Below are 27,406 nucleotides of genomic sequence, written 5' to 3'. Positions count from 1 at the left end.
AGTGACACCTGGCAGTACTGTGCTGTGTGTCATCACCTCCCTCTTTGTTACACACACCATCCCATTACAACGCAGTCAGCACCGAATCTCGCTTCATTCCTTAATACTGTCAAGTCACGACGCAGGCATAATAGTCCAGTTAGTAAAAGGTCAAAGAAGTTTGTACATGTTCTTTTCCGCAGAGGGCAGCGACCCACCAGTGTAAAATCTTTTGTGGCCTAGACTATACGTGGGCTACAAAAGATTTGACATTTTATCACTGTCTCGCCTATTTTGTACAGTGAGAAGAGACTTGCTTCAAAAGTAGTGCGTACGATTTTAGGGGTTATTGTTGTCAGAGGCCTATGTAATTCGGGAAGTCAGGGGTCCACAGAAATCTGGACATCTTTGGGGGCTGCAGTCTCAAAAATGACAGGATCTCCAGTTCCATGCATGAAAGCCTTAACCAAAGGAGAGGAATCAGACATTAGAACGAGACAAAATAACCAAACAAGCCGTCGACGTGCACAATTGTTCCTACATATTAAATGAGCAAATTCGAAAATTTGCCAGTTAAAAAGATCAGAACGTGCTTGGTTTGCAAATTGTTTAGTAAGCTATTACCCAGGGCTCTGATAATATCTTGAAAACAGAAGCTATCTCTACCAGGGTGTGTGTTGGTGAAAGCTTGGTGGCAAGAGAAGAGCCGCGTGAACGATCGGTGGCTTTACAAACTGTTGCTTAACCTTGGCGCTCGCCTATTGTGATTCTAATGAGGGTAGCGCGTGCCTCTGCTGGCCCCGACTTGAGGGGGCACAGATGAACCTCTATTGTCAATATATTGTTAGACAATTATTCAGACAGTCTGCTTTCGTGGCTTGTGTTTGACAAATGAATGAATACATAAATAGGAGTTATCCTTTGTATAAACAATGAAAATCCCCATAACCGATCATGTCGTTTCGTTTTGCCAGTCTTGATGATTGCTTCATCCGAAACACTGCGGCTTGTGCAGTTTTACTATCACAGCATGTTATGACTACACTTGAAAGGACATGAATAGATTTAGTTTCGTGATTTTGAAAGAGAAGTTGCAGTCTAAAACTAAAATATTGCTTAATGATAGCATGTGAAGTAGCTAAACAAGAGCAACTTATATGTAACAACTTATAACTTACAAATAATAGGCCTATGTGATAAAGTGACAATCTTAACAAGTCGTTTTTAAAAGGACTGATTTTGGATTGGATTCACCAAGATATTACAGTAACGGGTAATATGAAACGATTTCTACATTTGGCGTCTGTCTGCTTGAGCAGTTCGATTTCCACAGCTGATAGACCGATGTGCGCTCGAGGAAAGAGCAGGTGTGACGTACGGATGGTGCCAGGTCACAAGAGGAATGCGACGAAGGGAAGGCATAATTAAATAAATCGATAACCATCTGTCACAATCGAACATACGTATGGTAAGATTCTAATGTTTGCAGACTGAAGCATAGAATGTGCCAAATCAATGATGACTCACATAGGTTGATGTCCACAAGAATTTACACTCACAGAACAGCAAACCTTTAATAGCCACAAATTCATCATAAACAACACACTTAAATATCCTAAAAATAAACACATTTTGGCATCCATTCGATCCATTGTGTTTGTCAATCCACGTGGCCTACATCTGGGCGAATGCCTGTGCCTTGGTGTCAGTTTTGGGAGGAGCAGGAGGATAAAGGTCAGCACAAACGGGCGCACGCGGCGAGAACTTTGGGAGAAGTGTTAGTCAGTGGCGAGAAGGCACGATCCGTACATAAATGTGAATTTGTGCGCTGTGCTAAGGTGTTAAGTGTGCGACACTCCGGGGCCCAGAGACAGACTAATTCCCACGCCCTCTGCCACGTGCATTCCATTCAAGGTGACACTTTTTTCACCTGACTTTTGTTCACACCTTCGACCAACAATTGGTTGGTTGCTGAAATGACACGCTGCCTTTTGCAGCTTGACCAATGAACTTTGTTTCTCATGACCAGTTATATGTCTAAAAACATATAGAGACACAGCACACGAACTCAGTCGTGGTCATGGATTGAATTAAATGGTTATGCCCGGAACTCACTGCGGACCAACTATATTTGCGTGCGACAGTAAACCGACTAATGTGAGGAACTTATGACTTGAATGGAGCTAGTGTAATGGGTGTATCTGAACATACGTTATGTGCAGGCAAATGACTTTTTGATCGTCTATGACTAATATTTGGAGGTCAGTTTGAAAATATAACAGCCTCTACAGACGTTAGACACTAATTTCTGAAGACGGATAAAACGGCTCAAAAGTTCGTAATATACAGTACATTCCAACGTTTATAAGCATTATATATATATATATATATATATATATATATATATATATATATATATATATATATATATATATATATATATATATATATACACACATAACTAAATGCAAATTTGCTTTTAAAAGCGTACAGTACGTGGCTGGACAAACCTTACACAGTTTAAATCGTCGATACTGAGGCTATGGCACGTGTCCTTGTGGAAAACGGAGTGGTAGTTAAATAAAGCAAAAGTTCGACACCTAAAAATCTGTTCCTTCTTGTTAATTGCGTCACCAGATGTGTAGTCCTACCATTATGTGCAAGGTCATCAAACGGCAAGGTGAGCAATATTTGGCCTCCTCTTGCCATTAAGTGGTAGCTCTTATACCTTTCGCTCAGAACTATTATCTTGAAATCCGCATTGTTACGGGGAATTTTTCGAGAGTTTTGGGTAGGTCAAAAGCGACAAACGTCTATACTTCGGTGTTCGGGAGAATGGTGGAAAGGACATGATGCATCTTTTACAGATCTGACAACCATACAAGTTCCTTAACTGTAGAGCATTACAAAGTTAGCAAATATTTGTATCAGACCGCAATGATATTTCTTGTGTTGAACATTGTAGAAAAAATCGTTTTGCCAAAAAAGATCTATAATGTTAATGCTTTTACGTTTTTTTATATTCTCAAGTGTAAAATGAAAAAGTAAAGACTATATGATTACCTTAACAGTTAGTAGTTGAATTACTCGAATGCTTAAGGTGATACTCGAGAGCCCGTTACGATCATTCAGTAAGGTGTATTAAAGTTGTCCAAAAGCGTCAGTAAACAGTGCGGCTAACGTTCAGTGTTAAGCATTTTACTGTCATTTCAGCGACATGTCTGATTATCCACTGGTTTCAAGTATTACTCCTTTTTCTTCAGCACTGACTTTTTTGATGACTGTCTTCATTTGAAAAACATCTGTCGAGCAGTTAAAACACACACACACACACACGATTAAACATATATCAATGCCTTTTCCCCTTTCCCGTCATCTTAATTTGATTTCTAATGTTTTGCTCAAATGGATCAAATGCGTTTACTGGTGTGTTGTAGTGTGTTAAGTCAGATACTAAAAAGCAAGCCGTAATTTTGCGTGTGCAGTGTTTCAAGGTCAAGGTTTTGAAGGCCCGCTCACGATTCAGAAAATGTTAAGTCATAAGGATACGAGTATTTGGCACAATAAAGACCAATGCCAATAAATGAGCCACGGACATTGACCTTTCTTGGAAGCTCCTGACGACTTCTGATGATCATTGACTCAGAACTCCAAGTCTGCCATTTGTTTGTGGGATCTCTCTTTCTGTTCCAAAAATATTTTACAGAAAACATTCAATATCCTTGCTGAGAAACATAACTGTAGCTAAATGGTGTTACAGCATGTGTTAAAAGGAGAAAAACCTTAAAATGATCAGATTTGCAGATCAAATCCACATCCTCTTTAATTTATCTATATGTTCTCTGAAATTAATTTACAACTTTGTAATGGTTTTATACAGGAACTCTGTTGGCCCATTGAGATGTTTTACAGCTCCATTCCTGAGCATCCTTTGGACTGGATATATATTCTTGTTTTTCACCACTGATTGAGTGCGTTACCCATTATGACATCGTCAACAACAACATTCCAATGCATTTAAAGAGCTTCTACATCATTTTTGTTTATTTGAGATCATTTGGAAGGGACACGTCAAATGCATTTCACAGAACATTCAACAAGCACAGTGTTCATATAACAGGAGCCATATCAGGCAACTTTACACAGAGGTGGCACCTGCTCAATCTCTGTTTGCTCTGCTTCTCTTGACTTGATATGTCACTCCCCTCCCCGTGAACCCTGCGGTCATAGCACAGGCTTTTCTGTGGCTCCAGCTGACATAACCAGTTCTCCCTGAGGAGAGAGGCAAGCACAATCTCGTCTGGAGTCAAAGTGCGACGCAAGTTTTAGGGTCATTCTCTAAACTAGGGCTGTCGCTTCCGGACAGTCTGTCATTGGTCTATGCGTGAGACCAGATCAGGTCAGAGTCCATTTTCCAAGTGCATGTTGTGGTTGCCAGGACAAAGTTTGTCTCAGGAGATCTGAGGAGTGGAGGAGAGTCGAGCAGTGGAATGGGATTGGTCCAAGTAGGGCATGTTTCCCTCCTCAGAACACTTTGAGGACATGATTGACAACAGAGGACAACAAATGAGATTTAACAAGGGCACTGGTCATCATTGTCTGTGCTTCTGCAGTCCAGGAAGTGCCTTCGCCAACACAAGCGGTACCAATCGTAAATTTTAGAGCAAGGCTCCTCATCACCCCCACCACTCAAAAACATATGGTTGATGTGACAGTCCAGTGGAGCTAACTGAATGCTTGCCCAAAAGCGATGCCTGCCCACTTTGTCCCCTCCCTCCCTTGTGTCCAGATACATCGCCCACCTGAAAATGACCATGGGGCTTGTTCCCATTGGCTGATCACTGTTCGGTGGTGGACTGCGATTGGTGGGAGCGATGAGAGGGTCTTTCACTGCTACTTTGATCGGGACCAGAAACGGCCAGCGATGGAGCCTAAGGACAAACCCTGTTTCTTCTGTTGGGCCAGTTCTGCCAACCTCTGCTCTTCTTCCTGCAGACATACACACACACACACAAATTCACACACACAAATTCACACACAAACAAAGCAAGCACCAGTCAAAATTAATATGGAAATTATAAATGACTAAGACTGTAAAATGTATATGTTTTGGTGGGAATGGTGTGATGGTAGAGTAGTGAAGAGTAACGTGAAATGTAAATGTTTTGGGAATGGTATAATGGTAGAGTAGTGTATACCAATGCAAGCTGTGCTTGTCTACGTTTGAAGGCCTCAATGGGATCATCCTCATGGGCGTAGTTTTCCAGCACCGTACGTACATCCTCCACACCACTAATGGCTATGGCTGCAGAAGACAGACACACACACACACACAAAATGTATATTGCTCTTCTTAGAATTCCAATAAAACCCCGTGCAAAGCAATCCCTTGCTCTCTCCCAGTGAGCCCTCACAACGTCTTATTCTACATGACTGGATGGGGATTACTGACAGAGAGGAAGGAGCATGTAAACTGAGCATTATGCTTCAGACAAAACAGCGCTCTCACAAAATCACTCTCTGAGATTTTTTCCAGGGGTTTTGGGCTCAAACACACACACACACACACACACACACACACACACACAAAGCACACAGATCAATTGAGAGACCCACTCTTAAGGAAGGCAGCCAGGTCGTAGAGCGTGCGGTCGTCTGAGTTGCCGTCCCACTTGCGTAGTGCCATACCATTGAAGGGCTGCAGGCTGAACGCCTCACGTTTGCAGTCCACCACAATCACCTTCGCCGTATCTCTGTTCAGGCACGACACATCCTGCAGACCAACAATCGCTGGGTTACGCTCAGAACAAGCAACTGGTGATATACACTGAGTGAATTACAGTTCATACAGGTAACAGAGTGGAAAGGGAAGGGATGAGAGAGAAGTAACACAGAAGCAGTTTTTACACAAGCATCAATTTACATATTTTGTATTCTGCAAAGTGAAGTGACAACACCATTACTAACTATAGGTGATTACTAAAAGAGTGACAATGCAGAGGCGAAATAATCAGTCAGTTATAGCTTTGTTTTAATGCTGCTGTGACAATCTTTGGGGTAAAATCCTTCTGATAGTACTGAAGATATTGTACTCTGTGTTCACACAAAATAGCCAGGGCAACCCCCCAAAAAGTCCACAATCTCTTTGCTGACATGGACATGAACCACGTTCACACCTCCTCACCTGCAGAGAACTACAAAAAGTGTTTAACACCCAATCCTCCAAAAACAAACACACACACACATAAACATGTATAAGCAGAGTTTTCGTAGGCCAGCTGTCTCAGTGGTAGGCCCTGGGAGCAGATGGACAGAGACGCTGCTCTCTCTCTCTCTATCACTGAGGTCATCTGGATCCCCCTGAGGTGCTGAAAAAAAAGGCCACGAGGGGGAAAGGGAGAAAGGGAGGGGGCCAGAAGGGAAAACCCCTGAGGACACATCCACACATCCCCATACACACACACGCGCGCTCTGTGGCAATCACAATAAATTACCCCCATCTGCCTTCCCTCTAGGAAATGCCTGAACCTATGAGGGGACACACACACACGTGTGTGAGTGAGAGTGTGACAGAGAGAGAGTATGACAGAGAATGCGTGTGTGTGTGTGTCAGCATATATGTGAATGTGTATGTAAACGAATTAGTATTACAGATGTGTGTGGCAGTGTGTGGAGTAGCTACACAGCTCACAGATAACATAAAAACACGATCTATTTGTGACATGTGAGCCTGTTAGAGCTGCTGCCTTTATGCCATGTGTCTGAGTGTCTGTGCTGTCTAAAGTGGGCGTAGCACTGGTGGATCAGGTTGCCCTGTTAGACAGTCCCTCTATTCCCAAGGTGAGGAACAGGAGCACGAGCCAGAGAAAGCGTGTGTCCAAAGCACGCGCCAAATGCACAACACCTGTTAGTGTCCCCCCCCCCCCCCCCCCCCCACCCCCCCACACACACACCCCAACACACACCCCTCACAGCAGTGCAGAGGGACTCTAAGGGGACAAGAGAGAGCTGAGGGGGGCATGAAATCTACTGGTGTCATAGCTGTATGGTTACAAACGTCATGAGTAGCCCGTTGAATGAAAAAGCAGGCAGACTGCTGAAAGCATGCTATTCAGCGCTAACATGCCAAATCTGATGGCCTGGTAACTGGGCATGACATAAAACGCAACCTCACTGCAAGTTTCCTTTCATAAGTTATTTGTTATTGTTATAAAGGGGTTTTTGTTTTGTTTGTTTACTTGTTTTTTTTGCAGCGCCAACATAAATAATAAATAAATGAATAGACCGATAATAAAAATAATATAATAAATAAAAAGTAAACGTGTGATAATTCTAAATGCCCCCTCCCACATCACTCTGTCTTTTCCACTTTCCCTCATTTCTTGCTGCTGAGCCAGATGGGAGGTGACGGAGGGTGGAGAGAGAAAGACATAGCAAAGGAGAGAGAGAGAGCGCGAGGGAGGGAAGTAGTGAAAAGAAAGCAGACTGGACAGAGGGGGGGGGGGGGGGGTGCAAGGCTACGCAGGCGCTTCTGAAATGTGTCCAGTAAGGAGACATGGACCTATCTATGCATTGATATGTACAAACATAGTGGAATACACACACATAGTCTCATCTCTGTGGTCCGAACAACTGAAGTAACAGAACAAAATCAGTCATGAGCTTGACAGGGAAAAGACGAAAAAAAAAAGCCTGGTTATATCGGTCATTGCTTATCTTATTCTCGTGTTAAATGGGTTGATTTCCAGTGATGTGGATCTTTGGTCCTCCTGAAACAACTCTAACACGGACACGGGCACACAGACACGAGCACGGGCACACAAACCCTCTGACTCTCCATAAGATCAGAACTGAGAGTCGTCAGACAGACCGAGTGTATTATGTGTGTCACGCCACGCAGACAGACTCTGTTAGCCCCTCTCACCATACCTGTCACATTCAAAGAGCAGCTCTCACATTCACAACTGGGGTCAAATATCACTTTCACAAACTCACTTTAACAAACACAACAACCAATCCATTACTGTGTCTGAAGTAAACCTGAACTCTCTGAGTAAAACACTATGTGCAGCTGGCCTGTCATTTCAGTCCATCATGTGTGTACTGTAAGAGTCAGGGCCATGAGCTAACTACTAAACGTCAAATACACGCCACAGAAGGGTAGCACATTACACTCATCAATACTTCATAGTCCTTTAGTCCTTGTGATGAATAACCATTTTAATAGAGAGTAAATAACAAGGAAAGAAGTGACCTCTAATAATTATTCTGGCCAACTATCTTAAGACATATGATGCATCACTTTAAAGGAGGCGCCTTCTTAATCATCATATCTCACACTGCTCACAAAGACCACCAATCCCATGTGATAATGGAGAATGTTTCCATAGCAAATGAGAGCTGAACATAGCCATAAACATCTGAAGAAGTTTTATCGTTCACAGGCTTCTTCTTGACATTTGGGTCTTCAAGAACAAATATTGAGTGGTAGGCTTGTGTATGAGACTAAGCAATGCATTTAATTTCATTTTAATAATTAAAATGATAAAGCAGGAGCTTGGAAAAAAAAAAAAAACAACAGGAAGAAAAGCAAAAGAGAGTCGTTGCCTAACGAAGTACAACAGAGAGGCAGAAGGTTAATGAGGCCCAAAAAAAGAAGGGGGGAGAGAGGAGGAGGAGGAGGAAAGGAGGGGAAGAAATTGCTTTTGTCGTCAGGGCGGTGGAGAAAAAGACAGAAGAATAGGGACGGAGGGAGCAAGAGGGGAAAATCAATGGAGGAGCAGAAGGGCTGCATGGAGCAAAGACACAGGGGGCATCTCGCCATTGTGGCACTCAGGTCATGAAGGAATTAGGAGGGGGGGGGGGGGCGTCTCTCTTGCACTGGTTTTTGAAGGGAGAGAAACAACATGGAAAAGCTTTAACACTGAGCCAAATTCAGTTTAACATCGAGGAGACCAAGTGGGGACGTTTAGTGTTATCAGCACTGCGTAACCATGGAGTTAAAGTATTGAAATGACTGATTATGAAAAAGCAAGGCCTTTGTGTTCTTTTACATAAGAAGCATGTACTGCAGAAAAACTAAACATAAAGACTGTGGCCTACTAACACTAGGCTGTGGAAGTTTCTGATTTCTTGTGCTATGTGCACAGGTTATATATGCATAAGACAGACACAGAGAGTGGGTTTGAGATGAGAGCTGACTGACAGAGCAGGCCTACCTTTACGTGATGACCTTCCATGTAGCGTGTGGCGTCCCGGAAGAGGCGGTACATGACAAAGCCCTGAGGGTCGATGTTGTCAATCAGGGGGTACGCTGTCTGTCCACACACAAATATATACGCTAATGTCACTTCTTCACTCATGATTTGTCACTTGTTTTGTCAATAACACACAGTTTATGACGGGTTTGCAGTTGAGCAGGACATCAAGAGATTACACATTCTATTTTAGTCAATTGCTTAAAATAAACACACTTTCTAAACATACTTTACATTAGTAAACTACCCAACTTGGAAAAAAGTCCTTTATCTGAAGATCATTAAACTGATCTTAGTGATTATGACCACAGTAGTAGATAGCAGATCGGCATTATTTCTGGTGGCTGAAAGTGCTGTGTGAACCTGTGCTGCACAATGGGAATGAATTCAGATGAACAGAGAATGAAATACAGCTGGAATGTGCTGTGGAGTCCAAAAACACACATTAGGTCAGGCTTACACAAAACACTAATCAGAGGGCTGCAACAGGTAAAGGTAAAACACAACAGAACTTATTTCAACAGAGAAAGGGAGAGGAGAAAAGCCTAATTAGAACTGGCTTATTTGCATTTCAATGTCTTGAAAAATAAGGGCCATTGTGATCTCCAAAGCTAAGCTGCAACACAAACGCCTTTTGGGTCTATACAATTAATTCTCAGTTGATTCAAACACAACAGGGCCAAGCATTCCTGGAGTGACAACCACAACAAAAACAATAAGAAGAATACCAACACCAACAAAACAGATCAAGCTTTACGAGAGAGACAGAAGAGCCGATAACAGACTGAGATGCATGTAGATTAGCAGAGAGCCTTTTGTTTGGTGCAGGTGAACTTATGTAATGGCCTGATAAACAGGTGCTATGACTGGCTGATACAGCCGTCTCTCTGTTTGTTTGTTGGCAGACTGACAGGGCTGTAGGTGTGCCACTGTACCCAAAACACTGACAGTCATTCCTAAACTATTGTCAAAGTTTCACAGTAGTTCTACAGATAACACGAAAAACACCTGCGGACAGTTACAGGTGACTATTACTGTAAACAAAGCCCGTAATCCAGTTTCTCTGAGTGTCTACACATGCAGCAGCGCAGAGTGAGTTTGCGTGACACTTACCATGCCCGTTTCTGAGGTGAAAATGACTATTTCGTAGAGTGGTGCCAGCTGCTGGAACAGGTAGTCAATGCCCGGCCTCTTCTTAAAACGCCAACCTGTGGACAACTGTAAAGAAACGGAAATGGGTTGGCTGTTTTTTGGTTGTTGCTGATGTTGTTAAAGTTGATGCATAAGACAACTGCACTGGCTGAATACACATCACACATAAAAAACACATTTACGTTACCTTACATTTACATTTATTCATTTTGGCAGACACAGGACCTGACAGACAAACACACATTATCATATCAACTAAACATATATCAATTTTCATTGTATGTAGGTATGCTTCTTTAAGATTATAGATTAAAACCATATCTTTGACTGAATTCATCTCTGCATGGACAATAGTCCCTTTTTCTAGAAAGTTCTGCATTCTAGGACAAGGTTCAGTGTGAGTTTCACAGAAACCACAGTATGGGTTATTCACATTGAAGTCAAGTATGATCTTTCAAAAGAAAAAACAAGATGCCAGAGTTCTGTGAATGTGTTTTCTACTACACAGACAGTTATCAGTTCCCTCTTTTCACTCCGATGTGCAGACTTAACCCAAACCTAAGATTAACGACTGCTTTAGTTTTTGTTTCTGTTAAAAGAGTGTGTGCAGTTTCACTGGAGGCAAAATGGGAAATGTGTGTGGTTGAGTGGGTGTAGCAGTTAAGAGGACACAGTTTGGCTCAAAACTGTCTTGTCACAAAGCTTCTCTTAAAAGGCCACGGGACAAAGAAAAAAAAAAATCAAAGCATCAAAACCAGGCAGAGCAACAGGTTGCCTGCGTGGGTGTCTGGTTACACCTGGGCAGTGGCCCACCTGTCACCTGCGCGTGGCTCTCTAAAGCACAGCTGGCCAGGTGGGGAGAGTGAAACAGGGGGGAGGGAGGGGTTACAGGTAGACTATACAAACATGTGCTGAACAACATCCACCCTCCCACGCCCCCAAGTGTAGTGTCCAGATGGCTTCATATGCTCAGTGAGGGAAGACGAGATAAAGATTTTCCATTGAGATTTTTATTCTCAGTTTTCAGTTTTCTCACTGCCATTGTAACACTAACTGAAAATAAGGCAATCCTAACCGAGCAAGCTGTGATATTTTATGTGGTTTTAAGTCACTGAACACACATACCGACCACTCCGGATGTAAGAGGACATCAGTGAGCTCTAGCACAAGGGTATAGGGGGGCTGGTAATATGGCTCCTTCAGGGGGTCGGGGAGAAGCTTTGGGCTTGTGGGTTCAATGATCATCTGGAGAGGAGGAAGGAGAAAGAATGAAAATAGAGAGAGGAAGTGAAAGAAAGACACTGATTCATCGAATCATTTATTGTGGTATTTGTGAGTGTCGAAGTGTGGGATTGTACAATACACCTCGAGAGCATTTGTTTAAAACTTAAAATGGTGTTAGAGCTGTGTGTCTCACCTGTCTATAATCTTGGAAGTATTTGATAGTTCTCTTGACTTGCTGGATGACCGGGGCATCTGGAGGAGAGATTGAGTTTGATGTAGACATAGAGGGATATTCAAAAAGAATCGGAAAATCACGACTATTTTACCAAGAGAACCACGCAATTTTTCTCCATTGCGAGCTACAACTTTATGTTTGAAGTACACTCTTCCAACTTACATGTTGGATATAAACAGTTCATTTTGTGCATGTCCCCCATCTGTCTAAACACACGATGAGCACCAAATCAAAGGCAAATTTCAAACATTTCCCTACCAACACTGAATCAAAACGTATGAACAATGGACAGCGGACAGCAAACTTTACAGTATCACAGAACGCTCGACTCGTTCCACACTTGACATCTTAGACCAGGCGCGTTACCACTCGCCGTCTCGAGTTCCCGACACGTGGCAGATGCCAGGCTGCCGCTTTAGGTTGTGGAGGGAGCAGATAACGTGGCGACAGGGAGAGGCTGGAGAGGGCCTCCTGCCTGACCCGCTCTGCGTCTGTTTAAGCAGCCATCCTGCCAAGGGGCCCCCTCATTAACAACAGCAGGGACTGGGCATGAGGAGGGGGCAGACGTGGACAATACAAACTGGTTAAGCACCCTCTCCACTGAGACCCCCCACCCAAACACACACACACAGGATTACTTTGGTGTTGGGAGGAGTTCTTGCACTCTTTCAGGGAGAGTGTGGCTGTATCCAGCCTCCTTGATGACAAAATACCCTCTTGGGACTAGGAAGTGAAATAAAGTCAGTTTTTCAAGGGAACGTAGAGATAGTGGTGGTGAAACTGGATAATGAGGGTGTGTGAGTGCGTACGTGCATTCATGTTTGTGTGTGTGTGTGTGTGTGATGGGAGGTGTAAGAGTGGGGCTGGGAGGTGTAAGAATGAGTGTTTTGCTCTGGTGCTGGTGGAGATGAAGATGAATGTGATCATATGGAAAAGGAAGGCAGGAAGACTGAGTGATCATATGTTGTCTGTTAGCATCATGACTGGGTCTGAAACCTAGTGGGTAAATACAAATGAAATAACTTACACTTTCCCTTCTGAAATAAAAATGGGTCATCATGTGGTTATTTCTGATCTTACTACCATTAAACATCAGAACCAGTACAACCATGCTATTCATGTGTACACCACAGCAGGCTCAAAGAATCTGGCTGCATCTTCAGCATGAAAGGCGAACCGCTGCCTCAAAGGGTCTTGATTGGCAAGTGAAACCGGTCACCACAAAAGACAGACTGTTGAAGGGAGCGTTACTACAACTGATCGGAGGAGACAAGGGAGACGAAAGGGCTTGAGCAAAAACAACTGAGTCCACTTTGAAGAGCCTCTCGTCCTAACCTTGTTTGTTACTGTAATGGAGAACTGGGCCATTGTTGCTCCACAGAGGGGTCTGCTGCTCTCTGGAGGGAGGACCACTGAAGCACCGGCAGGAGGGAGTGAGAAGATCGATAGCTGGGACTCTGGGTTCAACAAAAGCCTCCTTTAATCCTGAACTGGGGTAGCATATGCTCTGCTAGTTTGCCAAAGGCCATTATTACTCAATTGCCTTTCTTCTCCTATTCCTTTCTTTCAGGGAGCTTTTGCTTTTCTCCTTCTCTCACTCGCTCGCTCAGTCTCTCTCCCCCCCGCCCTTGCACACTGTCAGTCGGTCCTTTCTTCAGCCGTGAAAAATGGCCAGTAGGTATGGCCTCCCTCTCTCTGTGAGGTACTAACAGGAGGTACACCCTACTCCACCCCTCAGCTCCCCCTCAGCTCAGAGTACTAGGACCGTAGTGCACCCTCAAACACACACAAGTGCACGCATGCAAACACACATGCACACAAGCATGTGAGCGTCGCACAGTCAAGCAGTACAGACTCTGAGCTCACTGTTACCTGTTTGACCACCCTGTCACTGTCTGCCTGATGGTAAACGTCTGTCGTAAAGTTCTTGTCTATGTTCTTCTGTATGTCTATGTTGGAGAGAATGTGCAAGAAGAATCCTACGGGCTGTCAAGAATTGTGGAACAAACTGACGTAGACTAAAATTTATCTTTTCTAAGGCCAGCGTACTTTAAACAAATGTTTTCTTAACAAACAAGTTGCAGGTTTTTCAGAGAAACGTTTGAATTTCTTTTCAGATCTAGCGCCGGATCCTCCAATTTTAAAACCCCAACAGACTCACAGTTTCCTCCTGAAACCACTTTGATGTTCAATCTAAATTCCCCTTTAGTTATGAGTCATGATGCCAAGTCACAGTTTAACAGTACTACAGATGCACAAACAGTGCCAACAGTGTATTACTTTAAAACATAACGCAGACTTAGATTACAAATCAAAGAATACGATAAAGCCAACAATTATTAAACCATAATAAAAAAAAAAAAGAAGGAACTGATGATGAACCCAGGGAAATCATAACATAGACCGGTGGGCTAGAGGCAAAAGGCGACAGTATGAAGCTCAACACTTTATACTATTTCAGTGATTCCTGCAGAAAGCTGAGAGGACAATATAGGATATATGGATGTAGGCCTCAATGACATGCCACATGCCATCAGTTGGCAGAGTATCAAGAATTTTCTTTTTGGTGAAGCAGGACTGTTTGCTTAACAGCTCTCCTCATCTTTTTCCCCTGAGGACAGCTCTGGTGAAAGGTCTGGGCTGCGTCCCCCTGCTAGCCTTCTGCTGCATGAGGGAGGGTGAACGCATGGGATGAAGAGAAAGGAAGCCCTTTCTCCACTCCCCTGAGGGAACGGGTTTTTTCGCTGGGGTCCCTAAAGTAATCATTGCTCCACGTTATTGGCATTAAACGCTGTAGGTGCTTTAGCGTTGGACGGCAGTTCTGGACTCAGAGGTAATTAATCGTCTGAGGGAGACGAGGAGAGAGGGGGGTTCGGGGAGCACGTGGAATTAATTACGTAATTATTAAAGCACCGAAGCGACTGCTTAATGGCCTCAGAGCACAGACGGCCTGCTATCTCGTTTTCCATCGAATTGACGAAAAGAGGTACAGCTGGCTCTCGAGTGGCGTGACTATGCTGAGCAGAACCGGGTTCCTGTCTGACCTGGCGTTTCATCAGCATGCGAAAGGGCAACATGTTCTCGCTCAGCAAACACAGCCAAGCTGCACACATGGACGAAAACAAAAAAGGCAAAATAAGTTTGAATACGAGACATAATGGGTTGCAGGCTAAGCAGAGGTAGAGAGAATGACTGATAGCTGTAAGGCGCGTGAGAAAGGGGGTAAAGAGCCATAAAACATTTGCCAGTCTGTGCCTTAAAGCAGAGCCAGTTGGCATCCGCTGGCATCGGGCGTTGGGCGAGGGGCCGTGGCCCCTCATATCCATCATCGGCCCGTCCATACTGACAGGAGAACAAACACTCACGCAGCCCAGACACAGCCTCAATGCAGGGAAGGCCGAAGCTCCACATTCTCTTCCCCCAGATAACATTTTAGGTTTAGAGTACTAACCTAGTGCTCACAGAGGGTGTTCTGAACTTCTAACTCTTTGTACATCAGAGCTGGGATTCTTTGGAAATCAAGTTCAGTTTATCTAAACATTCATCTAAAGTTATTCTCTAACAGGCCTCAGGACAAAAGTGGTAATGGTTGAACCTATTCCCACTTCGGATTGTATCCCGATCTGTCGTGAATGCAACTTGAACTAACGACAGAAACTGAACCAACAAATTTATGTTCATGTTTTTCTTTCTTTTTGACTTAGGCTTATAGAACTTTAACACAAAATGAACAAATTTAGAATATACAGCTTCACAGCTCTTCAACAAATGGGAATGAGAACTAATCTTCGGCACATCATATTTCAAGGTTCTGTTAGAAACAGGTGTCAGAAACTTAAACTTGAGCAACTTTGAACAACAGTTAATTTTAGGCTCTTCTCTAAGAGAATGAGGGAAATTGTCTGCTCAGTTAGAGCATGATGAGCATGGTGGATGTATTTTCTTACTGTGAGAAAGAAAAAGAGCCAGCTTCGAGTTATGACAGGCCATTCTTAATGATCAAAACCATGAACAGTGGAAAGTTCTCCTACACTAAGGGTATGTATTCCTTGGGATTTAGCATCAAGCTTGGGGAAAAAGCTGCTGAGCTAAGGTAAAAAAAACAAAATAAAACAAAACAAAAAAATCCATGGTTCACCTGACTCATACCGTGAACCAAACCAAGCACTACAGAACTACAGTTTTTGATTTTGGTACAAAACCATTACACTCCCTCCCCACTACAGAGTTTCTTCGCAGTGACCTAAACAGCTCAACATTATTGGACGTTTGTCAATAAAACTGGTCACCAGGAAAATCAGACAACCTGAGCTCTGCGGAATAAGCTAAGCAGATGACGCAAAGTCACAATGACTGTAGTCATCCGAATGCCTGTCATCAGTTAATACGTGTCCAGTCCTTATCAGCAGTTTCAATAACCTGTTAATTAGAAATTACCCACAGGGTGTTGCTGACAGGTGTAAGATAAAGAGCAAGACTTACCATTATCAAATTCGTCTGGAATCTGTAAGAAAAAGACCAAACAGAAAAGAAACAGGGTTAGTAGAGACACACAAACACACATGTGCACGTATGGGTCTATAAACTGATAATGCTGCTTTTTTTTTTAAACCCCAAAGGCAAAAGGTGCCAGTTTTATTAATGTTACCAATGGAAAAGGCCATTTTGCAGGATATAGGTCAGGTTCAGGTCTTTCTTCATCTACTTATCTCATACTTATGAATCAGTATTAGTGTGTCAGAGATCAAAGATCTAATTTGTCAGAACCATTTCTCTGAACTTCAAAACGCAGTCACTGAACAATCACGGATCATTTACTGCAGAACCCCAACAGCTGAGGCTAACAGAGCTTACCATAGCACAGACCTTATTCCATTCAGATGGAATGGAAAAAAATGCCAAAGTTTCTTTTTAACATTGTTACAACCATACAGGTACATCTGATGTCCATGCAATTTATTTATTTTTTTGCAGGGTTCCTACTCATTTTCCATTTCAAAGTTCCGTACTTTTCCTGACTCAAATTTCCAGATTTTTCAGACCATATTTGACATCTGAGTAAAAATAGCTGGATGTTTATTACGTAAATAAATAGCTGTAAAACCCAACTGTTCACATGTATGTTACATTCTGACTATGTATACTATTATGTTGCCAAATAATTGCCAGAAGATTGTAGCTAGGTACTATAGCTCATATAAACCAATAAACACAAAACCCAGACAAGCTCAATGCACAGCATTTTATTCAAGCTGCAATGCTAAAACAGTACAATGTTGTTCAATTTTTGTCATGTAAATTTAAATGTAGCCATTCTCCGACATACATCCGACATATACCTGAGCGTTGGATCTCGGTTGGATCTCAAAATGGGTGTAAGTCAGATATATGTTAGCATGGCATGTAGATGTCAGATACGACTGGCAACTGAGAAAGATGCTGTGATATACAGCCTGGATATCGTCTGATGGTCACCATCATACGCACGCAGCTGTTAGTACTGGCTCTTATAGTTTCATATGACCGGAAGACTTGACATATATAATGAAGATCCAGAGGCTTGACTTTAACCGCATGAGCTCAGCATTTGTAGAAGACACTCATATACCACTTTACATGCACTCTGGGCTTAACCGGACTAAGCACGCATTGTGTCACTCCACCTCCACATCAGTACCTTCATCACATCTGTATCAGTACGCGGCACTGTGTGCTACACTGAGGACATACAACCAAGCGTAATTTTTGTATTTATATATATTTTTTCCGTTGACTTTGTTTCCTTGGCTGTTAGATGGAGTAAAACGTCATCAAGCTTACTCTGGCCCGCGCTCTCACACACACAATGGTAAACATTTTGGCAGCGCTGGCTGCCTGCTCCAAACGCCATGAAAAACACTCTGCTTGTATGATCAATTTATTTTAAGAAATTCTGAATTTTATATTTTAAAAAACAGAATAGGGGCGATAGATCTCCCCTTTAACTCCTCCCTTTCCACCCCTCACCAGTGACGCTTCTTAATGCGCACACAACCAGCCCACCAATCGCCTGCTGTATTCACCTCTCAGCTAATGAATATTCACATGCATCTGCCAGCTGGGCAAAGCCCACCTGGAGGTTTGCTTGTCCCGAATGGGACAGGATGACCACATGCTGCCAGCTGGGGCCCACTGAGGACTGAAAAGGGGGTGGAGCTGGTCCTCCCTGAAGGCCTGTCATGTACCCTACTGTAATCATCTACAGTTCATGTCTTTTTGGCAACAACTGGAAAAAATACAACTCTATAGTGCCCTCTATTGATAAAGCTTGTGTAGCAAAGGCTTTTCATAGAGTCTCAATAATGACCTGTAACTATCAGTAGAATCTTGCATTCTGAGATTGAAAACTAAAGCCAAAGACAATACCAGTCCATTTGGTATTAGCATAACTACCTCATTTGATGTCAGTAGAGAAAGCAGGTAATTCAAAGACCAGATCAAAAAACAGTCTTCGACCGCCAAGTCTGATAGTGGTATAATGCTCTTTGCTGTCAATGGCAATGGGGAGGATCTCTAAAATTCTGAAATTCATTTAAAATGTTTCCTATTTCTACGCAGAAAATTTGATACTAAAGAAACAGAAGTTTTAGGGAAAAAACAAACAAACAAACAACTCCCCCCCCCACCCCCCCAAAAAGAGCCATTGACCTATCATAGTAAAACAGAGGGTAACTCTGCCCCCTGTGGGACAAAATAAAACATGTAAAACCAAGCTCAGACAGAGTAACTGTAAACCATGTACTCCCTCATCTGGTGACACAAAGGAACTTTCTCGCTGACTGAGGATACTGTGGGGAAGCTGAGAAATAAACACGTCATTTTCCTGGAGAACACTTTGGTAAGCTATGCTGAGTCTTAAGTCCATCCTAATACTGTCAAACAGACAAAGGATTTACTCAGAGCTTGCTAATGTGTCTTTGACAAATGTTTTTAAATCTCTTACACTTTCCTCACATGAATAAAACTATAACCACAAAGACTTATGACTCAATAACCAAAAAAGGCTACTAAAAGGGAACACATGAGATAAAACATATGCTAAAGAATCCGTTCACATTATTTTGTTTAACTCTACAAGCGCTTCTCCATGGCTCACAACACTCATTCACAGCAAGCAGGCATAAAAAGCAACACAAGAGTTCACATGTACTGATAAGAGATTACTGGGCCTGCCTCTACGTTGTTGAATGTTGTTTCTGTCACTGTACGTTCACACTGGGAGCAGCGAGACTGTTAAAATTCCTGCCAACAATAATGTTGAATGCTTTGGATGCTCTGACGCAGATGAAATAGGTGGTTACAAGTTCGTTCGGGTTGCTTGGTCTTGCAAACTTTTTTAAAGAAGCTGCAAGGCAAACAACATGTCAACCGGTATCTTTGTCCCAACTAACCACAAGTAGGGTATAAGTTAACCTCATGAAATCTTTTAAATGTGAAGGTGAGAAATCGATCGAAGAAGGAAATGAACTATTATAATTACATGTTTGGTAACAAAATAAATTAAGGAAATAAACTAATTAAAAGCCATTTGTGTGGTGTGAATTTTGGGTTGATGCTAAATGCTATGATGCTGATGATGTTAAGTCAAATTTCAACCTGCCATGGCAATGATCAAACTCTCCTCCATTGTGCTTGGGAACTAATGTTTGGTGGGCACAAAAGTTTACATGGTTGTGTTCTCTAGGATTCTCTAGTGTGGAGCATTTCTGATTTCCGACTGGTTGCCGCTAAACCGCGTCATAGCTCAATACCATAACCAAACTTCAACTTTATTCTGACGCCCAAACCGCGCCACTGAGAGACGCTGGCTCACATAGAAAATGAATGACTTTCTGGTCGCTTTGATGCTCGTGCCACTTCCAGTGTGAATGCACAGCCAGAGTGTACAGTGTGTTTTGAGTCCCCGGTTAAAAGACCTCTAAAAGACTGGCTGAACACACACAGAAAAACAGGTTTCAGAGATGTGGCGCAGAATGGATATGACAAGCCTCTACTGAGTGAAAAATACTGAAAGAACACAACAGTGAGTCGTACAGACAACACACATTTCCAAAAGTATGAGAAAAGGGAAGCAGACTGTGTTATTGAAAACTCACACTCACACATGGACATGGGATCATATCATGTTCCAATTTTCATAAATAAATCTCAAAGTTCTCTTTTATTGTTTCAAGCCAACAAAACACTCCAAGGCTTCAATCAAAACCTTGACAAATGCTATCCAATCCTGGTTGACAGTAGAAAACTCAGTTCCTGTTCTCAAGATGTAACTTCAAGATCTCCAGTTAGCGCAGGTCTTACAATACACTGCGAGGGCCCTACTTAACACCAAGCAGCCTGGCACACTCCTCATTTGTCCCCTGCTGAGGTCTCAGCTACCTGTGAAGAACTCCCTTTCAAGTCAGCCTGGATCAAAAGGCTGAACAGGACGATCAGAAGTGTAGAGGAGTCTTCCCTTTGAAGGAACTACACCCAGAAGTGCAAGGACATTCAAAGAACAGGTCAAATTCTGTGCAGCTGTTGGAGAGGTGTGCCCTAGAAATGTTTAGTGCCTCTGTGTAGACATCTGAAGGCAAGAACAAACGGAAAGGAAGATCTCCAAAATGAAACCAGTCGTTCTAACTAAGGGTTCTGACAGAGGCAAACAGAACTGGAAAGGCAAAAATTAATTAAGGAAATAATTATTAGGGATATAGAAAGCCATAAAAAGAATGTTGATGATGTGTTTGTGAGTGGTAAAAAAAAATGTGTTCTCTTACTGTTTCTGTTCTGTTCAATTAGTGTTCTGTTTAGCCACTTGCTGAAAAGTTCTGTGAAACAATTACACACTGCAGTTACAATTGCACGATCCTCTGATAAGCTAAACCTGACCACATCACTCATTAAAGATGGGAACACAGTCCTGTCTACTCTCTCATCATGACACCTCAAGGACTTAAACTAGCCAAAGCTGTCCAATCATAGACACGAAGTGTGTGAACAAGCACCAAAAGCCTGGGCACACTCCATGTATAGCTCCTCAATTCCGTCTCAATTACCTGAGAAGTGTGCCCTTTCAAGTCAGCTACAGTTTTGGATTACACGTTTTAAACAGGATCTCCCGCAGTAAGCCAGAGGTGAGATAAGTGTGCCGTCAAAAAAAACACTTCACCAGATGCACAACTCTGGCACATAAACACACAGTGGACGGCTCCACGATCTTAAATACCTGGGATGTTCACATTTTCCCACTAAGAAAAGGCAAAACCTTCTGAACTACCAAAAATGACTTTACTCATATTAAAGAAGTGTGCAATGACGAGTCACTGAGAATAACCACGGGTGTGCTTAGTGGCGAGGAAGAGCTTGGCCCACTAAATGACTAATGTGTGGCTACAAGTCTCAGATCTGTACTACAACGCCAGTATCAACACAAAAGTGCAATGTCTCTGTTCAACAGTTTCTTCAAGTAATTAAACATAATTAACATTATACATGACTTCAGGTACAAAAAATAGCATTGTAATGTTATTGTAATTGTTGATTTATCATTAAAGCCACTTTACACTGGTTTGATCCAAACTGTCCCTGGACAGGTGAGAGACATGAAAGTGTGCCTAAGAGGATTCTATAGACATGGGAACAGAGTCCAATTCCCCCTCTCACTGTTTGGCACCTCAGGTCCTCCAATCAGCAAACATCCTCAACCAAGAGAACAGGGTGTGGAAACAAGCGCAAGAGGCCTGTTAACCTGCATGTGTGTCCCCTGCAAAGTCTCAGCTGCCTAGGAAGTGTGCCCTTTGAAAAGGGTCCTTAAGCAACAGAAGTGAACAATATCACACCGAAAAAAGGAAGGGAACATGGTTTTCTTTGAAGTGACGGACTTCACTAACGCGAGCTCTCTCTTGTCCTGACACACGCTGCATTTCACAGAAACCTGAGAAGTGTGCCCTTCTCAGTGAGGCCTGGCCAAGGTGAAAACTCCCATCTCACCTGAGAACTGTGAAAAATGTGTCCTTTGAAGTCTTGCTTAGCTTAGATCCAAAGATGAAAAGTAAGTTCTCACCAGTTCTCTGCCCTTTGAAGAGACCACCTTACTGAAGGCACACCCCAAAGCTTGGGCACGTGAGGGATCACAGAGACCTGAGAAAGTGTGCCGTAATACTGAGCTCCCACAAACGCCTCTAATGAGTCCAGATCCTGAGCCATGTACCCATAAACTTACGAGTGCATCTACCACAAAAGTTATAAAGCTACATTACTTGTTTTGAGTATGAATACAAGGTATTTGCAGGTATGAGTAAACTGAATGCTTTTTTAATGACAGGTTAAGGCCACTTTTAGGCAATAAAGTTAGTCTTGATAGGAGAGAACTCCTCTACCTCTACTGTGTTAGCATTAGCACAGAAATTCACAATAGACACTTTGCTGTCAAGCACCTATAGTGCATCGTGATTTCTTACAGACTGTCCAGTGGGCTTCTCTGCTGTTTCTGACAACAGCACGCAACCACATCGGAGAGTCTTTCTCATTCAGCCTTTCTTTTTTTGAAAATGTGTATTTTCCCATATCTTAACAAATCCCTACTTCATTTACTGTCAATTTTTGTTCCTGTGAGGTCATTATAAGGTTATAATGATAAGGAAAATATTTAAGAGCTCTGGGAATTGTATTTAGGACTTTTAAAATACCATTTAAGGCCTTAATTTTCAGTAAACTGATTTAATGATTTTTCATACTTTTTCAAAATGAATATATGTTATACATAGTGAAAGCACAGGAAATTTTGCTGTAAACATGATCAGTATAAACATCATATTAATGGGCCTTAGTTTGTTTATGAATCTGATTGAGTGGCATGCCTAAAATTCCTTGATAATTCTAAGCAACAGTTCACATCTCAAAGTGAATGAAGGGACACTGTAGATCAGAAATGTCTAACAGGACATGCAAAACCAAACAGTCGACAAGGCTATCAGGCTCTTTTAGTCCCTGAGCTCAAGGCTAGCACCAACATGCAGCTTATTGATGGGCTGAGCAAAAAAAGATCATGTTTTAGTAAAAGAGCAAAGATATATGACACGAGTTATTGAACCAAGGTTACCATGTTGTCTAGGAAAGCATACTTGTTCCATTGTTGGTCGCATGAATCGTTTGGGTCATAAAGCAACTCTTCTTAATTTACTGCAATTCAATGCAAGACCAGACTTCAGGACTAATTCACGAGATGAAGCCGTAGTCTGGGAACAGGATGAATGTTCTGTTCCCACTCACAGTAACGCCACGTATAACACCTTTAATTAGTACGGACCCTCCAATTAAGATGTCCGAGGTGTCTGAATAAACGCCGAGAAGACTTTCAGTTCCGACGCACGTATGCCATAGCATCTCATTTACTTGTGAAGTGTCTCCTCCGGAGCGGAGTATCGCTAAGGTCATTTAGAGAGAGAGGATCTCCCATGGAGTCAGAGGTGTGATAAGTGGGCCACTTTGAATTAGACAGCTCCAATAAAAGCACACATTCAAATCCCCTGGCACATGCCAAACGTCTGCCAATGATCTAGTTACTTTGACAAACTAAAACGTAATCAGCCACACCTACTCAATATCCAAATGCTCTAACCTCAAGGAGACTCATTATTCACCTGCCGTATACAAACGATGGTTCAATGGCCCAGCCTGGCCCAGATCTTACTCTGTCTAAAATGACTTCTCATCAATATTTAAGCCAATCTATTCTCATTGAACATGACTAAGGAGTTTTCACTGTGAGTTACACGTAGCAAATCATGGATAGGCCAAGCCACGGATAAGTGACACGAAAAAGGGTAATAGGAGGTCTTCCCAAAAGGAAGCAATTACAAGAACAGGAAGGAGGTCACACTTCCACAAAAACTCTCGCGTCTCTCAATTACAGTAGCCAAGGAGCACATGTCTTCAACTCCGAGGAAGGATGCTGTGTAATCTAGCACCAAGAAGGCTGGCACACTCCGCATATGTCCCCACAGGTCTCTCAGCTACCTGTGAAGTGTGTCCTGTGAACAGCACCAGGTGCAATATGGTCTAATGACTTCATTCTTTCCCAGCAGAAGTGCAAAAAGTGTGCTCTTTGATGCCACAGCCTTCTCACGCATCTCAATTAGAGAGAAATGACATGACAGACAGACTTCTGGCCCTGTGGGAGGCAGTAACTCTTCAACGACATCTAAAATCTTCTGCACGGGTCACATCTACGCGTGAAGTATGCCCACTGATGCAAAGATATCCACTGCGTTCACACTTCCGGGGACAGCGAGTAGGTGATGAAGTGTGCCAGAGTTGTTGTGACTGGCGGCTGCATGGTTAGACTGACTACTGCAGCATGAGAGGCCCAGTCATGCTCCATAAGTGTTTACAGTTGACAATGCTAACGTTTCAAAGTATTTTACATTTTGAAACTTAGCGATCACACTCAGTGGACTCCAAAAAACCCTGATCTTTTCAGTGATCTGTTTAGTCACTCTAAGCTAAATCATGATAGCAACAACAACAACAACATTAATACCAGTGAATCTTTTGGTTACATTTTTGAAGTCTGAGAAAAGTTCAGTGAGGAAAAACTGGAAAAAAGCTGTCTATGGTGTGGTTAACAGCTCATAATGTTACTCTGTAGATAGACTGTCCAGTGCAACTGCACACTGACTCTCATAAACTAGTCTTTAAGGTTATTAAACAGGTGCTCTTGTATGAACAGAAACTTAGGTCACTAATTTGATTACAAAGTGCTCATTCCGGACCCTTCTTGAAATGTCATCTTATACAGACAAAAGCAATCTCATTAACACTGTTCAGTTGGTAAAATGATTAAAATGCACCTACCTTATTTCCTTGTTCATCCACAGAATTGCTACCTGAGGACAAAAAAACCCAAAACAAAACAAAAGAAGGATAAAAAAAGTTAACTAAGTCACAGAAGTGAGCTGTTGAAAGTTTAGTTGTCTCTTGCTGTTTTTGATCAATTACATCTAAATAACACTGGTTACCAAGGTCTCTGAAGGAGATTAAGTTAAGACATTAAATGTTTGTTATACCAGCATCAAAACATTGTCCAAATTATCCTGATGATCATTTCAAAAAGCTATTACACTGAGCATATTAAACAACAAGAATACCATGCCATTAAATTTCACAGAAGTCCTACTTTCATTTCAGCATCAGAAAAGTCTAAAAGCCCATCTAAACCCAAATCCCCAGAAAAAAAACAAACAAACCCTGAGTCAGAGCTGAAGCTACTTTAATGTGATCATACTCCATTGTTGGAATAGAACAACATCAAACACCATCAACAACAAACTTCCCACAGTCAGTCAGGTACTACACACTGTTATTCAGTACAGAGCCTGATACAGTATTGACCTCTTTCCATGCAACTTCTTTCACTATTTCAAATCATCCAGAATACAAATAAACTAATTATTAAAACTAAATGAATACAACAATTCTAAAGTAATCAATCCAATAATTCAAACAAATAAATCCAATAAATAAATCCAATAACTCCAAACATCTAAACTGAAAATTCCTCTGGGAAATTTGACTGTAATCCAGCCCACTGTGTTCTAGCTCTGCAGAAGCCAACTTTTAGGATATGGGTAAACTTACCAAATATGTACACCATGCCCACAGCACCTCCGAGTCCCATGAGCCCTGCTAACCGGAGGACCATTTTTTTGGCGTATGCCGTGTTCTCCTTCTGTTTCTTATCCTCACCCTCATTATCTTGTTTCTTCTCAGGACCTCCCTCCCCTGCTGGAGGGGGCTGACCCTGTGAACAAACATAAGACAGTGACACACACAAAACAGCTTCAGACACAGCAAATTTACTCCCTCCAAATGAACTGAAATTCAGTGCACAGTGAATTCTCTGTTCAAATTCACAATGAACTTAAAGGATTTGTAATTGTGCAAAAAAAAAAAAATCCTGCCAAGATTCAACAGTGGTCTGAAATGGACTACAGTTACATTAGTGTCTGAATGGATGAAGTAAACAGTAATGACAGATCTTCAAACACAACATCTATGCCAAAAGCTCATTTTAAGCATGAAAGTGTGCAGTGAGGCAATACAAATACAGTTCACTACAGTAACTAGGTTCTTTCACATATCACCTAAAAAAAAAAGAAAAAAAAAAGAAGAACTAGAGGTCTTTTTGACCTTCAAGCATGAACAAAATCCTTGAAGCATATCTGCTGTATTTATGAGTTTGAGGACATCAAATCAAGGAGAGGGCTCACACACAGTTATTAATCAGAGACAGTTACGCAGTCCAGACTGTAGCATTATTTGTCACTCCCGTAGTGATTAGACACGAGCGTAAGAAAACGATAAAATCTTGTTTCAGAGCGCATCAGGCTGGACACCGTTCGAATAAGCAAGTCCTGTACTGTGAGGTCTAATTTAGGAGAACGAAACGTCCAACCAAGACTGTCAATCATCGTTCACTTGTTTGAGCAGCTGATATGATATGATGGTATGATTTAGTGTCAACGGTCTCCAAGTAACTGACGTTAAGCTCTATTTACATCAATATCGCAAATTCAAGAACAATTGCACACTTTAGAAAGGCAGTCAATGAAGGAAGGATAAATCTCAGGCAGAACTGTCTGTCCTTATTTCCCGAAGCTTACGTCACTAATGTTACCAACTAAACGGTATGTTAAACTTGCTGGACAAAAAACTATTACTTAATTATACATATTTAAACCTATGACAACACATCGTTTTCTTTCGATTCCAGTAACTTATCCAAATCACGACTTCATAACTACCTAACAACTGCTGAAGACACTGACCAACCTCTACCAACGTGAAAGCTAGGAGGCGGTTGATAGTTCATTCATTCTGTTACCAATCCCAACCGTCAACGACATGACACAGCACTCGAACTGGCTGAAGAAATTAATTGATTAATTGCATGTCGTACTCTAAAATGGTGTTCAACTTAAAACAAATCTGGATGCAGTTAAAACAAGATAGACAGAGGGTATATATCAGACGACAAGAGCTAGTTTTACTTGTCAGGCTAGTCACCTACCTGACTCTTCTGTTGCTGTTGAAGTCTTTCTTGCAAAATTGCTTGAGCTAATCCCCCCGTGGCACTAGTTTCTCCTCCTGCCGCCCGTTCTGTAGAAAGCGTCCTAACTAAATCTAACACTGCAGGAGTTGACGTGCCTTGGAATCCGTTCCTCAGCTTGAGGAGGCCCCGGCTCGCCCGGACACACATGGGGTACATGGACACCGCCGACATCTTGAATGTAATGCTGGCTGTCGCTGTTACGCGAGTGAAAAGGACAAACGAGTTTGATTGGCTAACTTTATTTTGATTGACAGAGAATATCAGCAATAGCAGTTCTCCAAAATGCTACGCAAACCGTAGAGAGGCGGGTACAAAGAGATCTCCCAATCAAAAAAAAAATTACGTTGACCTTCGAGAACAACTCAAAGTGGCCATGATATGTGAGGGCAAATGCCCCAAACATCCCTTAAAGTTACATCACCACCG

At 42.3% G+C, this 27,406-nt stretch overlaps 1 protein-coding gene across 1 annotated transcript; it reads right to left on the bottom strand.

Annotated features, from left to right (window-relative positions):
- Nucleotides 1-4,014: 4,014 nt before the first annotated feature.
- Nucleotides 4,015-27,151, bottom strand: timm50 (translocase of inner mitochondrial membrane 50 homolog (S. cerevisiae)). The gene is made up of 11 exons (XM_030777368.1): nucleotides 26,939-27,151; nucleotides 25,507-25,669; nucleotides 24,724-24,755; nucleotides 16,330-16,351; nucleotides 11,806-11,864; nucleotides 11,514-11,633; nucleotides 10,350-10,454; nucleotides 9,198-9,296; nucleotides 5,596-5,752; nucleotides 5,178-5,284; nucleotides 4,015-4,968 (listed from the first exon to the last, which is right to left on the bottom strand). The coding sequence occupies exons 1-11, from the start codon at nucleotides 27,149-27,151 to the stop codon at nucleotides 4,873-4,875; spliced, it is 1,173 nt and encodes a 390-aa protein (XP_030633228.1). The 3' UTR covers nucleotides 4,015-4,872.
- Nucleotides 27,152-27,406: the final 255 nt, after the last annotated feature.

This window comes from Chanos chanos, chromosome 6, assembly GCF_902362185.1.
Source record: "Chanos chanos chromosome 6, fChaCha1.1, whole genome shotgun sequence".
Classification (NCBI taxonomy): domain Eukaryota; kingdom Metazoa; phylum Chordata; class Actinopteri; order Gonorynchiformes; family Chanidae; genus Chanos; species Chanos chanos.
The sequence above is the reverse complement of the archived record's forward strand: the minus strand, read 5'-3'. Positions and strand labels throughout refer to the sequence as shown.

Excerpts from the sequence above, each read along its gene's own strand:
- timm50 (XM_030777368.1), bottom strand. The coding sequence starts at position 27,151 with ATGTCGGCGGTGTCCATGTACCCCATGTGTGTCCGGGCGAGCCGGGGC. Across the intron at positions 16,352-24,723 it reads TGGATGAACAAGGAAATAAG|ATTCCAGACGAATTTGATAA; the intron begins GTAGGTGCATTT and ends TTTTTCTTACAG. Across the intron at positions 9,297-10,349 it reads TCACCTCAGAAACGGGCATG|ACAGCGTACCCCCTGATTGA; the intron begins GTAAGTGTCACG and ends GTGTGTGGACAG.